At 40.5% G+C, this 16,723-nt stretch overlaps 1 protein-coding gene across 12 annotated transcripts in view; it reads right to left on the bottom strand.

The window, feature by feature from the left end:
* LOC106577507 (calcium/calmodulin-dependent protein kinase type II delta chain) overlaps positions 1-16,723 on the bottom strand; it is a 130,949-nt gene that overhangs the window by 23,944 nt on the left and 90,282 nt on the right. For all 12 annotated transcript variants that reach the window (XM_014155586.2, XM_014155591.2, XM_014155594.2 and 9 more), the window contains exons 8-9: positions 2,918-3,001; positions 951-1,045 (exon numbers count right to left, since the gene is read on the bottom strand). In XM_014155586.2, coding sequence (XP_014011061.1) covers positions 951-1,045; positions 2,918-3,001 — 179 coding nt within the window. The remainder of the gene's footprint in view (positions 1-950; positions 1,046-2,917; positions 3,002-16,723) is intronic.

Raw genomic sequence — 16,723 nt, 5'->3', positions numbered from 1 at the left:
GAAATCAAGTGGCTAACACATTTCCTTCTTGTGCAAGATGAGATACAAGATAAACATGGTCCATTCCAGTCACTCAAACAGGAGATTAGCTTTGCCCGCTAAAGTTAAGTGATTGTGATCAAAGTCTCAGAAACAGTGAGGGGATGGGAGGTTTTCGGTATCGATCTAAGAGCAAGCCTGCCTTAATCTCATGTAAATACTTTCAGATAACAACCATTGAAATCAACTCCAGTGATAAATAGTACTTTACACCACTGGGTAAGTCGTTTTTTGGGGGGGTATCTGTACTTTACCATTTATATTTTTGGCAACTTTTACTTCACAACATTCCTAAAGAAAATAATGTACTTTTCACTCCATACATTTTCCCCTGACACCCAAAAGTACTCATTACATTTTGAATGCTTAGCTGGACAGGAAAATGGTCAAATTCACACAAGAGAACGTCCTTGGTCATCCGTACTACTTCTGATCTGGCAAACTCGCTAAACACAAATGCTTTGTTTGTAAATTATGTCTGAGTCTTCAAGCGTGCCTCTGGCTACCCATAAATAAATACAAAAACAACAATATGTTTCCGTCTGGTTTGCTTAATATAAGGAATTTGATACAATGTATACTTTTGATACTTAAGTATATTTTAGCAATTACATTTACTTTTGATACTTAAGTATATTTAAAACTAAATTATTTTACTTTTACTCAATTGTATTTTACTGGGTGACTTTCACTTGAGTCGTTTTCTATTAAGGTATGTTTACTTTTACTCAAGTATGACAATTGGGTACTTTTTCCACCACTGGTGATACCTTAAGCCAGTGAGACTCTGCCAATTCGATTTCCACAGTAAGTGCCAAATACTGCTGACAGATTGGCAAACGGATACATTTGTCTGTGTGAAAGCATGTACTGTACGTGACAGAGTATGTGTGTGTCGTGTCAGTACTCACATCGTAGGCCCCGGCCTTGATCTGCTGGTACAGTCTGTGCTGGTCCTCGTCCCAGAAGGGAGGGTAGCCCACCAGGAGAATGTAGAGAATCACACCTGATGAGACAGAGACAAACATGTCATCAGGATGATACCAATTATGAATAAATGTCATTTCAAAATTATACTCAAATCTCAGCAAGCGGAGAAAGTACAATCAGTATGACCCAATAATATCTGAGCAATGACCTTTAGTGACTTAAACAGAGAATGTGAGCGCCGCTCATCCCTCCACGTACTTTCCAACCGCTCCGCTAAAAACCAATCCTCGAAAAAAAAAAATCCTCTCCAAATTCAGTCTATTCATTAAAATCACAATTTAACCAACAACTATCTATTTTTGTGACTACCTGGACCTACCATTTAGTTTTGAAGTATTGAAACCAGACCATATGATTTGAATGAAAAGTACTCTAACAGGAAAACATGACTAAGAAGCGCTCATCATTTCAAATAGGGGAGCCTAAGAAGGAACGAAAATGAATGATTTAGGCTATATTATTTCAATTATTTCAAGGCTATAGCCTACAAAGAAATGAATTGTGAAGCATTTGCGAGTGCGACACACTAGGCTGGCAGGGACATTAAGCGTTCAGCTTTTTTGTTGTATTAAATCATTATAGTCTATATATTGCACATATAGGCTGTGACTTCCTTAGAATAAAATCTAATTAAATGATAAATTCCTTATTAGGCTCCATCTACTGTGTCTTGGAATAAATTTTTAGAAACATGGCCAGAGTCTGAAGCTTCATGCGATGGAGCCTGGAAAGCAGGCTAGCAGTGGAGAATACCCTCTCAGCGCTTGCAGCGCCACTGTGGATGCTAAACACCTTTTGGGCCACTCTTTCCATGCTGGGCAGGGATGCGTAGTTGTTTTTTAATTTTTCTGTAGGTAGGCCTAAAGGATTTTAGGTAAAATAACCCTGTCAAAACAGAAAGCTCCTTGAAAAAGGTAATATGCCAGGCCTTATTCAATGATGGCCTATTGTATAGATAATAGAACGAAAATGACGAAACTTTTAAGAGATGTGATTTTTAGTTTATACTTTGCTACAATGACCCACCTCATTCCTTTCTGTTAGCAGGTAAGTACACCATCATGCTTTCGTGATACCCGTCTTTTCAGATTCCAAAATTATTATTTATTTGTAGACACTACATCACCTACTCCATCTCTCGTTCTTGGTCCTCCTCATCTTTGCAAGTCACCTTGATTTTTCACCTGTGTGTTTTATCAGTTTCTTTATGAAAATATTTAGCATCCTAAATGACAGTATCTAAAGCAAGGGGCTATAGCAGCACACAAGTAGACTACAAATGCATGCTGGGCCGGGCATGCCATGAGCTCGTGAAGTGAGCTCTAATGGAGCCGACACGCCAGCCTTTTTGGGAAACTAGCTCCACGCTCCAGTCAAATTGGGTACGCTCCACTCCTCGCTCCAGCTCCACTCACATCCTCCGGACATAATACAAGTTAACAGCTTTCATTGTTATACGGATGAAGAGATCAAGAGAGGACAGAAAAGTACCCCCTCTTCATAGACACCTCCCACTATAAGGGTTTTCATCATGTCACCATTACTGTGGTTACAAAAACAATCCAAGCACTTCAGCACTGTGTTGCTCATTTGCTGGTAGGTTACCGGGACGAGCTCAAGGGCCCTTGGTTGGTCAGTAGAGCACTAACGACACAAATAAGTCATTGTGGCCCAAAATTCAGAGACGCACAGGTTGTGAATGAGTGTGTGGTAGACATTAAAGCCCAGGTGGCCCTTGAGTTTATGTAACGAGTGGGCTGCAGTGATTAATTCGAGTGAGAACTGGATGACCTCATTGTCTGTGTGAGAGCCATGTAGGCCCTTTGTAGTTGGTACTAGCCTTTTGCTCAAAGACAAATAGATTATTCCATGTTGGGAAGTTCCTTACCACAGGCCCACATATCCACAGGTTTCCCATAGGGGTCTTTCCTCAGGACCTCTGGGGACAGGTAGCCAGGGGTTCCCGCAAAACCTGGAACAGAGATGAGATGTCATGAATACGAACTACAGTTCCCAAGACGGATGTACACTTACATCCAACAGTTTTTTGTATTTATTAGGATCCCCATTAGCTGCTGAAAAGGCAGCAGCTACTCTTCCTGGAGTACAAACAGGAATAAAACAATACATCATAGTAAAACAATAGCCTGCTCGACATTGTGAATTATACATACAGTAACAGTCAAAAGTTTGAACACACCTACTCATTTAACGGTTTTTCTTTATTTTAACTATGCATTATGAAGTAAAGAAATTCCACAAATTAACTTTTAACAAGGCACACCTGTTAATTGAAATGCATTCCAGGTGACTACCTCATGAAGCTGGTTAAGAGAATGCCAAGAGTGTGCAAAGCTGTCAAAGGCAAAGAGTGGCTACTTTGAAGAATCTCAAATATAAAATATATTTTGATGTGTTAAACACTTTTTTGGTTACTACATGATTTCATGTGTGTTATTTCATAGTTTTGATGTCTTCACTATTATTCTACTATGACTGGTACTGTATGTACATTGCTCCAATAGCACAAATGTACAGTATTAAACGCACATTAAAATACAACATGACAATATTAAAATATGTGGGTCTGTGTAGAGTGTGTGCTTCTCTTCACAGTCCGTGTTGTGGTGTGAGGTGTTATTTTATACAGGGTTGTTTTATATCTGATTTTACTGCTAGACTGAGTTACTTAATGTGGAAGAGAGTTCCATGTAGTCATGGCTGTATGTAGTACTGTGTATTTCCCAGAGTCTGTTCTGGACTTGAGGACTGTGAAGAGACCGGTGACATATCTAGGGGGATATGAATGGGTGTCTGACCTTTATGTTAGCTGTTTGAACAGACAGTTTGATTCTTTCAACACGCCAATACCTCTCACAAAAGAGAGGTAGTGATGCAGTCAATCTCTCCTCTACTTTGAGCCAGGAGAGATTGACATGCATGTTATATTTTAAGGGCCACCGTGCTACTCTGTTCTGCGCCAACTGTAATTTGCCTATGTCCATCTTTGTGGCACTTGACAATATAAATGAGGAGTAGTCCAGGTGTGATAAAACTAGGGCCTGTAGGACTTGTTTTCTTGATTGTGATGTCAAGAGAGCAGAGCAGAGCTTTATCACAGACAAACCTCTCCTCATCAATATGTTTTGACCATGTCAGTTTACAATCTAGGCTTAGAGTAAGCAGTTTAGTCTCCTCAACTTGCTCAATTGCCAGATTCATTACAAGATGTGGATAAGGTTTAGGGTTAAGCGAATGATTCATCTCAAATACAATGCTTTTAGTTTTTTAATATAATTTAGGACTATCTTACTACTAGCCACCCATTCTAAAACTGACAGCAGTTCTTTGTTAAAGGTTGCAGTGATATAACTTTCTCTGGTAGCGGACGTGTCTAATTTTGAGTCATCAGCATACATAGACACACAGGCTTTACTCAAGGCTAGTGGTAGATCGTTAGTAAAAAATTGAAAAAAAGGGGCCAAGACAGCTACCTTGAGGTATGCCAAAAATGGACCAGGTTTACACTAGATGCGCTTCCATTAGGTAACTCTCAATCCTAAATATGGCAGATATAACAGTCTGCTACTGAAAAAACTATGGTTGCTAATTTCAAAAGCAGCACTGAAGTCTAACAAAACAGCTCCTAAAATCTTATTACCAATTTCTTGCAGCCAATCATCAGTCATTTGTGTCAGTGCATTACATGTTGAGTCCCTTTCCTTATAAGCATGCTGAAAGTCAGTCGTTCATTTATTTACTGTGAAATGGCATTGTATCTGGTCAAGCACACTTTTTCCCAAAAGTTTACTAACGGTCAGTAGCAGGCTGATTGGTTGGCTGTTTGAACCAGTCAAGGGTGCTTTGCTATTCATGGGTAGCAGAATGACTTTTGCTTCCCTCCTGGCCTGAGGGCACACACTTTCCTGTAGGCTTAGATTGAAGGCATTTTTTTCCCCACGGAAGCTGTCATTACTAGGTGGTTTGTCATTATTTAAAAAATATATATTATATACTCTACCACACTCACTTTACAGAATTCAAAATGAAAATGTTTTTCATAATTTTGTCTGTTTGCGTGATACGAGGGTTTATGGTTTGTTGGCATGTCATACCTAATTTTGCTAATCTTGCCAACGAAAAAGTCATTAAAGTATTTGGCAACATCAGAGAGTTTTGTGATAAATGAGCCATCTGATTCCATGAAGGATGAGCAGAGTTCACCTTTTCCCCCCCCAAAAATGTCATTTAAGGTACTTTTAACCTTCATCCTTTATATAACTCATCTTTGTTTTGTAGAACAGTTTCTTCTTATTTTTGTTTAGTCACATGATTTCTCAATTTACAGTACGTGTGCCAATCGGCTGTGCAGCCAGACTTATTTGCCATTATTTTTCCCTTGTCCCTATCAACCATACAATTTTTCAATTCCTCATCAATACGCAGTAATTTAGCAGTTTTTTACAGTCAGTTTCTTAAATGCGTACATGCTTATCAGTAACTGGATGAAACAATTTCATAAATGTGTCAAGTGTGGCGTCTGGTTGCTCCATATTACATACAACAGACCAGCAAATATTATAAACTCATCAAAAAAAAAGAAACATCCCCTTTTCAGGACCCTGTCTTTCAAAGATAATTCGTAAAAATCCAAATAACTTCACAGTCCCATGCTTGTTCAATGAACCATAAACAATTAATGAACATGCACCTGTGGAACGGTCGTTAAGACAGTAACAACTTACAGACGGTAGGCAATTAAGGTCACAGTTCTGAAACCTTAGGACACTAAAGAGGCCTTTCTACTGACTCTGAAAAACACCAAAAGAAAGATGCCCAGGTTCCCTGATCATCTGCGTGAACGTGCCTTAGGCATGCTGCAAGGAGGCATGAGGACTGCAGATGTGGCCAGGGAAATAAATTGCAATGTCCGTACTGTGAGACGCCTAAGACAGCGCTACAGGGAGACAGGACGGACAGCTGATCGTCCTCGCAGTGGCAGACCACGTGTAACAACACCTGCACAGGATCGGTACTACCGAACATCACACCTGTGGGACAGGTACAGGATGGCAACAACAACTGCCCGAGTTACACCAGGAACGCACAATCCCTCCATCAGTGCTCAGACTGTCTGAAATAGGCTTGTAGGCCTGTTGTAAGGCAGGTCCTCACCAGACATCACCGGCAACAATGTTGCCTATGGGCACAAACCCACCGTCGCTGGACCAGACAGAACAAGAAATAAGTTCTCTTCACTGACGAGTCGTGGTTTTGTCTTACCAGGGGTGTTGGTCCGATTTGCGTTTATCCTCAAAGGAATGAGCATTACACCGAGGCCTGTACTCTGGAGCGGGATCGATTTGGAGGTGGAGGCTCCGTCATGGTCTGGGGCGGTGTGTCACAGCATCATCGGACTGAGCTTGTTGTCATTGCAGGCAATCTCAACGCTGTGCGTTACAGGGAACACATCCTCCTCCCTCATGTGGTACCCTTCCCGCAGGCTCATACTGACATGACCCTCCAGCATGACAATGCCACCAGCCATACTGCTCGTTCTGTTCGTGATTTCCTGCAAGACAGGAATGTCACAGTGTTCTGCCATGGCCAGCGAAGAGCCCGGATCTTAATCCCATTGAGCATGTCTGGGACCTGTTGGATTGGAGGGTGAGGGCTAGGACCATTCCCCCCAGAAATGTCCGGAAACTTGCAGGTGCCTTGGTGGAAGAGTGGGGTAACTGGCAAGAACTGGCATATCTGGTGCAGTCCATGAGGAGGAGATACACTGCAGTACTTAATGCAGCTGGTGGCCACACCAGATACTGACTGTTACTTTTGATTTTGAACCCGCCCTTTGTTCAGGGACACATTATTCCATTTATGCTAGTCACATGTCTGTGGAACTTGTTCAGTTTATGTATCAGTTGTTGAATCTTATGTTCATACAAATATTTACACGTTAAGTTTTCTGAAAATAAATGCAGTTGACAGTGAGAGGACGTTTCTTTTTCATAGGAATCACTACAAAACCTCTTGCATGATTTCTTATACACTATTTAAGCCCTTGGAACTTTGTTTTTTTCTAGGTATGTCTACTATATTCTGATCACTACATCCGATGGGTGTGGATACTGCTTTAGAGCAGATTTCTGTAGCATTTGTAAAGATGTGATCATTACACGTGGATGATTTCATTCCTGTTTGTATATATCCCTGGTAGGTTGACTGATAACTTGAACCAGATTGCAGGCACTGGTTACAGTTTGTAGCTTTTTTGAGACAGTTTGATGAAAACCTGTCAGTATTTAGGTCACCCAGAAAATATACCTCTGATGACATTACATACACCAGGGCTATTGAACTGGCGACCTGTTTATTAATTTAGACTGGCCCTTTGATAAATTTTGAACATTAATTAAAGATCTGCACAAAAAAAAGCCAAATCCAATATTCAGTCGTATATGACAAGCACTATGGTGGTGGTCTATAGTGTGTTTTTTGTGGTTTTTCGCAATTTCTAGCCCCTATGTGGCTCTAGCGTTTGAACGGTTTAAAACGGCAAGATATTATGACCCCATTCCTGAAAGCTACGACTATCAGGAACACGTAGATGCTCACAAGGAATCGTTAGAAGGGAGTGTGACAAAAAAAAACACACCCAATGACGGAGGGAAATTAATTCAAAGCATTCTTCCTTCAGACTGGAATTTGGTGTTAACTGATTTGACATATCTTTGTATTAGTTATTGAGAAACTTGGTTTTCATATCATTTTAAAACGACTTAATTACTTTTAAGAAGCTATAAATAGCTGTTCAAATAAAATAAAAAACGGTGAGCGAGCGTTGTGCATTTTCCATTTCAATATTATCAAAATGTTTTGGTTGCACCTCGACTCACATCGGTTGAGCGCCCTCCACTTTCTTAATAACTTTTCGCAACGTTTCATTTCAAGAAAAGTGCTTTATTGGTGTGCGCGCACGCGTTGCTTTTTTATACAGTTCTTCCCAAGAATAATTGCATGTAGAAAATGTCCGGCCTCCCTGCAATTAACCTTTTTTACATCTGGCCCCTGTAAGAATATAAATGAATAGCCCTGACATACACCATCAAGTATTTCACATTTTATCCAGATAATGACTGTCAGCACTAGGTGGTCTATAGCAATTACCCACAAGAATAGGCTTTAGGTGAGGCAGGTGAGCCTGTAGCCATATTACTTCAACAGCATTTGGACATTGACCCCCCATTTTGTAGGCCCACGAATAAAAAATGTAATCCGTGGGATCCGGGGTCTCAACTTACTGTTAGAATAGAAGGTACAATTTCGAAATTTGGTTGTGCATCAGCAGTTTCTCTCTTATGTCAGTCACTGAAAGTAGGGTAAATCCATTTGAATTCAACAATTTGACAGCACCCCCTTTGATTTGAACGAAACCTTCAATACATATTTGCCCACAGTAGAAGTGGTCAGAAATGTACCTTTTGGACCTGAATACCAAAACATTCAAGAGATAAAGGTGCTCAAAGTTGACTTATTTTGCATATACCACCGTATCATGAGACATCCATGTCTTCATCATAGGAAAAGATAAACGGTTGAGATTGATATCATTTAAACGCTTACAAACAGGGTTGTTAAACTATTTAAACATTTTAAAACCTTAAATGTCATTCATGTAAAAACACATAAACACCATTTTTTTTCCACTTTGGCATACATTGTAGCTTAGACCCTATGTTGCATCTGAGGTTTATGTTTTGTGCCCGCCAACGATTGAGACACAATGTGCTCTTGAATACAGGGTGAGAATACAATTGAAATGTCAACTTTCAAATGGTACCACAAAGACGGTTTGAGGTCCAAACATCAGAGAATGCTGACTTGACTGGAAATATCTTATGTTAAAATGTTACTCTCAATCGTTCAAACCTATTGAAATATAGATAATATAATAGACATGACTATTGACAAGTCGATATTCGACGGTGGGTGGAACGGCCATCTTTGTGGTAGTACTTCAAAGTTATTCAATTGTGTACCAGCTAAATTGAAACGGTCTGAAAGGACTGAACAAAAATATGAACACAACATGGAAAGTGTTGGTCCCATGTTTCATGAGCTGAAATAAAAGATCCCAGAAATGTTCCATAAGCACAAAAAGCTTATTTCTCTCAAATGTAGTGCACATCCTTATTAGTGAGCATTTCTCCTTTGCCAAGATAATCCATCCACCTGACAGGTGTGGCATATCAAGAAGCTAATTAAAGAGCCTGATCATTACACAGGTGCACCTTGTGCTGGGGACAATAAAACTCCACTCTAAAATGTGTAGTTTTGTCACACAACACAATGCCACAGATGTCTCAAGTTTTGAGGGAGTGTGCAAATGGCATGCTGACTGCAGGAATGTCCACCAGAGCTGTTGCCAAAGAATTTAATGTTAATACCATAAGCCACCTCTAACGTCCTTTTAGAGAATTTGGTAGTACACAACCACAGACCACATGTAACCACGCCAGGCCAGGACCTCCACATCGGTTTATTCACATGCAAGGTCGTCTGAGACCAGCCACCTGGACAGCTGATGAAACTGAGTAGTATTTATGTCTGTAATAAAGCACTTTTGTTGGGAAAAACTCATTCTGATTGGCTGGGCCTGGCTCCCCAGTGGGTGGGCCTATGCCCTCCCAGGCTCACCCATGGCTGCGCCCCGCCCAGTCATGTGAATCCATAGATTAGGGCCTAATGAATTTATTTCAACTGACTGATTTCCTTATATGAACTGTAACTCAGTAAAATCGTTGAAAATGTTTCATGTTGCGTATATATTTATATTATTGAAATGACACTCACCCTGTATTCAAGAGCATGTTGTGTCACAAAAACCTCAGATGATGTAAAGTAGGGTGTAAGCTACAACATGGGATTTAGAAAATGATTACACACACACACACACACACACACACACACACACACACACACACACACACACACACACACACACACACACACACACACACACATATATACTGCTCAAAAAAATAAAGGGAACACTTAAACAACACAATGTAACTCCAAGTCAATCCCACTTCTGTGAAATCAAACTGTTCACTTAGAAAGCAACACTGATTGACAATACATTTCACATGCTGTTGTGCAAATGGAATAGACAACAGGTGGAAATTATAGGCAATAAGCAAGACACCCCCAATAAAGGAGTGGTTCTGCAGATGGAGACCACAGACCACTTCTCAGTTCCTATGCTTCCTGGCTGATGTTTTGGTCACTTTTGAATGCTGGCGGTGCTTTCACTCTAGTGGTAGCATGAGACGGAGTCTACAACCCACACAAGTGGCTCAGGTAGTGCAGCTCATCCAGGATGGCATATCAATGCGAGCTGTGGCAAGAAGGTTTGCTGTGTCTGTCAGCGTAGTGTCCAGAGCATGGAGGCGCTACCAGGAGACAGGCCAGTACATCAGGAGACGTGGAGGAGGCCGTAGGAGGGCAACAACCCAGCAGCAGGACCGCTACCTCCACCTTTGTGCAAGGAGGAGCAGGAGGAGCACTGCCAGAGCCCTGCAAAATGACCTCCAGCAGGCCACAAATGTGCATGTGTCTGCTCAAACGGTCAGAAACAGACTCCATGAGGGTGGTATGAGGGCCCGACGTCCACAGGTGCAACACCGTGCAAGACGTTTGGCATTTGCCAGAGAACACCAAGATTTGCAAATTCGCCACTGGCGCCCTGTGCTCTTCACAGATGAAGCAGGTTCCCACTGAGCACATGTGACAGAGTCTGGAGACGCCGTGGAGAACGTTCTGCTGCCTGCAACATCCTCCAGCATGACCGGTTTGGCGGTGGGTCAGACATGGTGTGGGGTGGCATTTCTTTGGGGGGCCGCACAGCCCTCCATGTGCTCACCAGAGGTAGCCTGACTGCCATTAGGTACCGAGATGAGATCCTCAGACCCCTTGTGAGACCATTTGCTGGTGCGGTTTGCCCTGGGTTCCTCCTAATGCAAGACAATGCTAGACCTCATGTGGCTGGAGTGTGGCTGGAGTGTGTCAGCAGTTCCTGCAAGAGGAAGGCATGGAACTGCTGGCCCGCCCGTTCCCCAGACCTGAATCCAATTGAGCACATCTGGGACATCATGTCTCGCTCCATCCACCAACGCCACGTTGCACCACAGACTGTCCAGGAGTTGGCGGATGCTTTAGTCCAGGTCTGGGAGGAGATCCCTCAGGAGACCATCCGCCACCTCATCAGGAGCATGCCCAGGCGTTGTAGGGAGGTCATACAGGCACGTGGAGGCCACACACACTACTGAGCCTCATTTTGACTTGTTTTAAAAGGACATTACATCAAAGTTGGATCAGCCTGTAGAGTGGTTTTCCACTTTAATTTTGAGTGTGACTCCAAATCCAGACCTCCATGGGTTGATAAATTGGATTTCCATTTATTATTTTTGTGTGATTTTGTTGTCAGCACATTCAACTATGTAAAGGAAAAAGTATTTAATAAGATTATTTCATTCATTCAGATCTAGGATGTGTTATTTTAGTGTTCCCTTTATTTTTTTGCGCAGTATATATATATATATATATACATACACACACACACACATATACACATACGTATATATGTATACATACATACATACATACATACATACATACATACATACATACATACAACATACATACATATATATATATATATACACACATATATTTATTATAAAACAGTTTGACAACCATGTTTGTAAGCTTTTAAATTATATTTAACTCAACCGTGCATCTATTCTGGTGATAAAGACATGAATGTCTCATGGTATGGTGGGATATGCAAAATGGGTCAACTTTGAGCACCTTTAGCTCCTGAATATTTTGGCATTCATGTCACAACTGTCTTCAGAAATGGACCAAGGCGCAGCTGGAATGTGGATACTCATGTTTTTTTTATTAAAAAAAAAGGAGTAAAGTATCCACTGGACAAAAACAATAAAGACGACAGCAACAGTCTTGCAGGCACATACAACGCAGTGCAAGGACAACTACCCACAACCCCAAAGAAAAACACACACTCCTATTTAGGACTCCCAATCAAAGGCAACTCAACACACCTGCCTTCAATTGGGAGTCCAATCACCCACACAACATTTAACAAACACAAACCCCCTGCCACATCCTGACCAAGACTAACACAATTACGCCCTCTGCTGGTCAGGACGTGACAATTCAGGTTCAAAAAGTAACTTTCTGACCACACCTTCCACGAGCAAACATGTACAGAAAGTTTTGTTTAAATCAAAATGGATGCTGTCAAAAAGTGTTTGAATTAAAATGTATTTACTGGTAGCTAGGTTACCATCCGATCTTCTATCCAACCATATGTTGGATAAAACATTTTCGAAAAAAAACAAAATACGCTAAACAAGGTTGGATCTTTTTGTGTCTGTAAAATTCATTATGCGAGAAATGGAGGTGGAAATTCCTTTATGTGCAAATATCGATATAATAACCATCATATCGAAGTAAACTTGGAGCCACGTGATGGATGATATGGTGTGTGGTCCTCCCACTACTACCCGGGAAAGCATGCAAACTAAAGATACAATAAGTTACGATGACCTTTACAGGTTGGTGAAGGTGCACGGGGATGAGCTTGATGCTCCTTTCCAATAAATATCGAGGGTCTTATTCTGGTGACATGATAATCGATGCTTGACTGCCGATTGACAAATAAAAATAATCGTGCTCTTTTGTCCATAATAATCTCATGTAGGCTATACCTGCACTGTATCTGACCAGAGTTGGCACATTCGCTATATAACGCAAACATCTTATGACTAAACAATCAGTAGTTCAAAATATAATGGAAACTTGTCGTTTTTAATTGGGTACATGGGAATTTAACCACAGAAGTTATTTTTATGTGCACTACGTCACCAAGCACAACCTTTTATCAGCAACAAGTCATTTTGATGGAAACAAATCTGGTGGGTAAATGCTTGTTTTGTTTTCATGCAGATTTGAATATTTGCAATAAAATCTGTCCCCAATTGGATGGAAATCTAGCTACTTACTCAATTAGCCCAAGTAAGGAAAAAAAATTGACTGGTAAATTATTCTAGCCAGCCATCTAAACTTTTAGTAATCATGGTCGAATTTCGGACCGGGGGAGCCCCCATTGATTTTGCAAGTCACTCACCCTTTGCTTAAAAACTGCTAACATTTCTCTCCATCCTATGTCAAAATGTGTAGAATTGCAGGGAATTTACTGTAAAACTGCAAATATTTCTCCCCGAACCCATGGCAAAATAAGTAGAATTGCATGAAATGTGCTATAAAATGTCAAAATCTTCTCCACCCCATGGCAAAACGTGAAGAGTAGCATCAAAGTTGCTCGAAAACTGCAACATTTTCTCTACACCCCTTGGCAAAGTGTAGAATTGTAGGAAATTAACAAACACTTTTTTCCCCCCCTCTCCGCTGTCAAGAGGGGAGCTAAAATGTTTTGCTCACAAGGTGGAACGCGGGCTTCCAACAAAATGTTACTTAGGGCCCCCAAAAGGATAGGGACGGCTCTGACTGAATTTGTGGGTATGGATATGGGTACGCAGACCCCACATGATAAGTTAAGATATTTTGTTGCCCACACCCCAATCAAAGTTGCCCTTAATATATAGAGCAACACCTCCCCCATTGACATTCGTGTCTTTCCTGTAGATGTTATAACCATGTATTGTTACCACTGTCTCAAAATAATTATCTAAGTGAGTTTCAGAGATAACATTCGTATACTGACTATCTGTTAGCAAGTTATCGATTTCATGAACCTTGTTTCTCAGGCTACATACAGTGCCTTCAGAAAGTATTCACACCCCTTGACTTTTTCCACATTTTGCTGTGTTACATCCTAAATTTAAAATGGATGAAAATGAGATTTTTTTTTATCACTGGCCTACATACAATACCCCATAATGTAAAAGTAGAATTATGTTTTTTACATTTTTTACAATTAAAAATAAAAACACTGAAATGTCTTGAGTCGATACGTATTCAACTCCTTTGTTATGGCTAGCCTAAAGAGAGCATGTCAGTTTGTAATCCTAAAATCCGGAAATTAGTTACATCTGGACCGAGCAGCCACCCCTTTGGGGAAGAAATACAGTTTAGAGAAAAACACAGAAAATAAGGTTTGAGGTGAACACAGGCTTAGGAGATCTTGTTGATCTATACTAACGTTTTGTTCTATACTGAGCATACAAAACATTAAGAACAACTGCTCTTTCATGACAGACTGACCAGGTGAATCCAGGTGAAAGCTATGATCCCTTACTGATGTCACTTGTTAAATCCACTTTAAAATCAGTGTAGATGAAGGGGAGGAGACAAGTTAAAGAAGGATTTTTAAGCCTTGAGATAATTGAGACATGGATTGTTGTGTATGTGTGTCATTCAGAGAGTGAATGGGTACGACAAAAGATGTAAGTGCCTTTGAACGGGGTATGGTAGTAGGTGCCAGGCACACAGGGTTGTGTCAAGAACTGCAACGCTGCTGGGTTTTTCCACACTCAACGGTTACCTGTGTGTATCAAGAATAGTCCACCACCCAAAGGACATTCAGCCAACGTGACAACTGTGGAAAGCACTGGAGTCAACATGGGCCAGCATCCCTGTGGAATGCTTTCGACACCTTGTAGAGTCCATGCCCTGACGAATTGAGGCTGTTCTGATGGAAAAAAGTGGGGTGCAACTTAAAACGTCACGTTAGCTGATGAAGATGATCTCATAGAACAAAACATGTAAGATCTCCTAAACCTGTGTTTACCACTGACCTTATTTTCAGCGATATCAAAAAACCTTACCGAAAAAACACTATTAATTTCCCTAATAGGCTTTCCCCAACAAACCATAGTTGAGTTAGTGCCCACAAGAAGACGCCATAACTATTTCTCTCTAAATTCAGGAGTGAAAATGTGCTTAAACAACCTGTTGAGGACCTGATCCCGGTATTGGGATTTATTGTCAAGAGACCATGGCGGGAAATTCAAAACTGCAAGAATCGAATAATTTCAATTTCTCAAACAATCAACTATTTTCACCATTTGAAAGATAAACATCTCCTAAATCCAACCACATTGTCCGATTTCAAAGAGGCTTTACGGCGAAAGCATAAAGTTAGGTTATGTTAGGAGAGACATTGAAAATAGCTGTGTGTAATGTTTTGTCAATTCAAAGACTGGCGTCACCAAAAGCAGATAACCAGCTAAAATTATGCACTAACCTTTGACAATCTTCATCAGATGACACTCCTAGGACATTATGTTATACAATACATGCATTTTTTGTTCCATCAAGTTCATATTTATATCCAAAAACAGCATTTAACAGTAGCGGTGAAATTCAGATTTTTTTTCTCCCTAAAATGCTTCCGGTGAAGCAGCATTACAATTTACAAAATTACTATTCGAAAACATTGGTCAATTATAATATTGTCATTCAAAGAATTATAGATTAACATCTCGTAAATGCTACCGCATTGCCAGATTTCAAAATAACTTTACTGGGAAATCACACTTTGCAATAAACGGGGTGCTATGCTAAGAACATGCTAAGAACAATAGGCTAGGATATACAGGTTAGCACCATCTAATATCAATAATACTATTGTAAATAATCGCTTACCTTTGATTATCTTCATCAGAAGGCACTTCCAGGAATCCCAGGTCCACAACAAATGTGGTTTCTTTCGACAAAGTTCATAATTTATGTCCAAATAACTCCAAGTTGTTCCATGTTGTTAGGCGTTCAGTAGGCTCCTCAAAATGTAGGGCGGGGGGGAAGTCACGATGAAAAGTTTAAAAAAAAATCGATTTACTCTCGTTCAAACATGTCAAACGTTGTTTAGCATCAATCTTTAGGGCCATTTTTAACGTGAAACATCAGTAATATTTCAACCCGACCTCTCCTGTGTCTTGAAAAACGTTTTTGAAAAATGTCTCGCCTCACATGCACGCGCAGGTGCGCGCAATAATGAAGTGACGACATCCCAGGGACGTCAACTTCCCTGCATTCTAATTCAGTCTCTGTTCATCATAGACGCTTCAAACAACTTTATAAAGATCGTTGACATCTAGTGGAAGCCGTAGGAAGTGCAAAATGAATCCTTTGTCACTGTGTGATCTATTAGCAATGACTCGAAAATAGTACAGCCACAAAATTCTCATTTCCTGGTTGTATTCTTCTCAGGTTTTTGCCTGCCATATGAGTTTTGTTATACTTACAGACACCATTCAAACTGTTTTAGAAAATTCAGAGTGTTTTCTATCCAAATCTGTTAATAATATGCATATCCTAGCTTGAGTTGGTGTAGGAGGCAGTTAAAAATGGGCACATATTTTTTTCAAAATTCTCAATACTGCCCCCTAGCCCGTAGAGGTTAACAAGTCACATAATAAGTTGCATGGACTCCGTGTGCAATAATAGTGTTTAACAATTATCTGTAAGGTCCCTCAGTAGAGCAGTGAATTTCAAACACAGATTCAACAACAAAGACCAGGGAGGTTTGACAATGCCTTGCAAAAAAAGGGTTACCCATTGGTAGATATATATATTTTTTTAAATCAGACATTGAATATCCCTTTGAGCACGGTGAAGTTATTAATTACACTTTGGATGGTGTGTC

Source organism: Salmo salar, chromosome ssa18, assembly GCF_905237065.1.
Source record: "Salmo salar chromosome ssa18, Ssal_v3.1, whole genome shotgun sequence".
In the NCBI taxonomy this organism is placed as follows: domain Eukaryota; kingdom Metazoa; phylum Chordata; class Actinopteri; order Salmoniformes; family Salmonidae; genus Salmo; species Salmo salar.
This window is presented reverse-complemented; position numbering and strand designations above follow the sequence as displayed.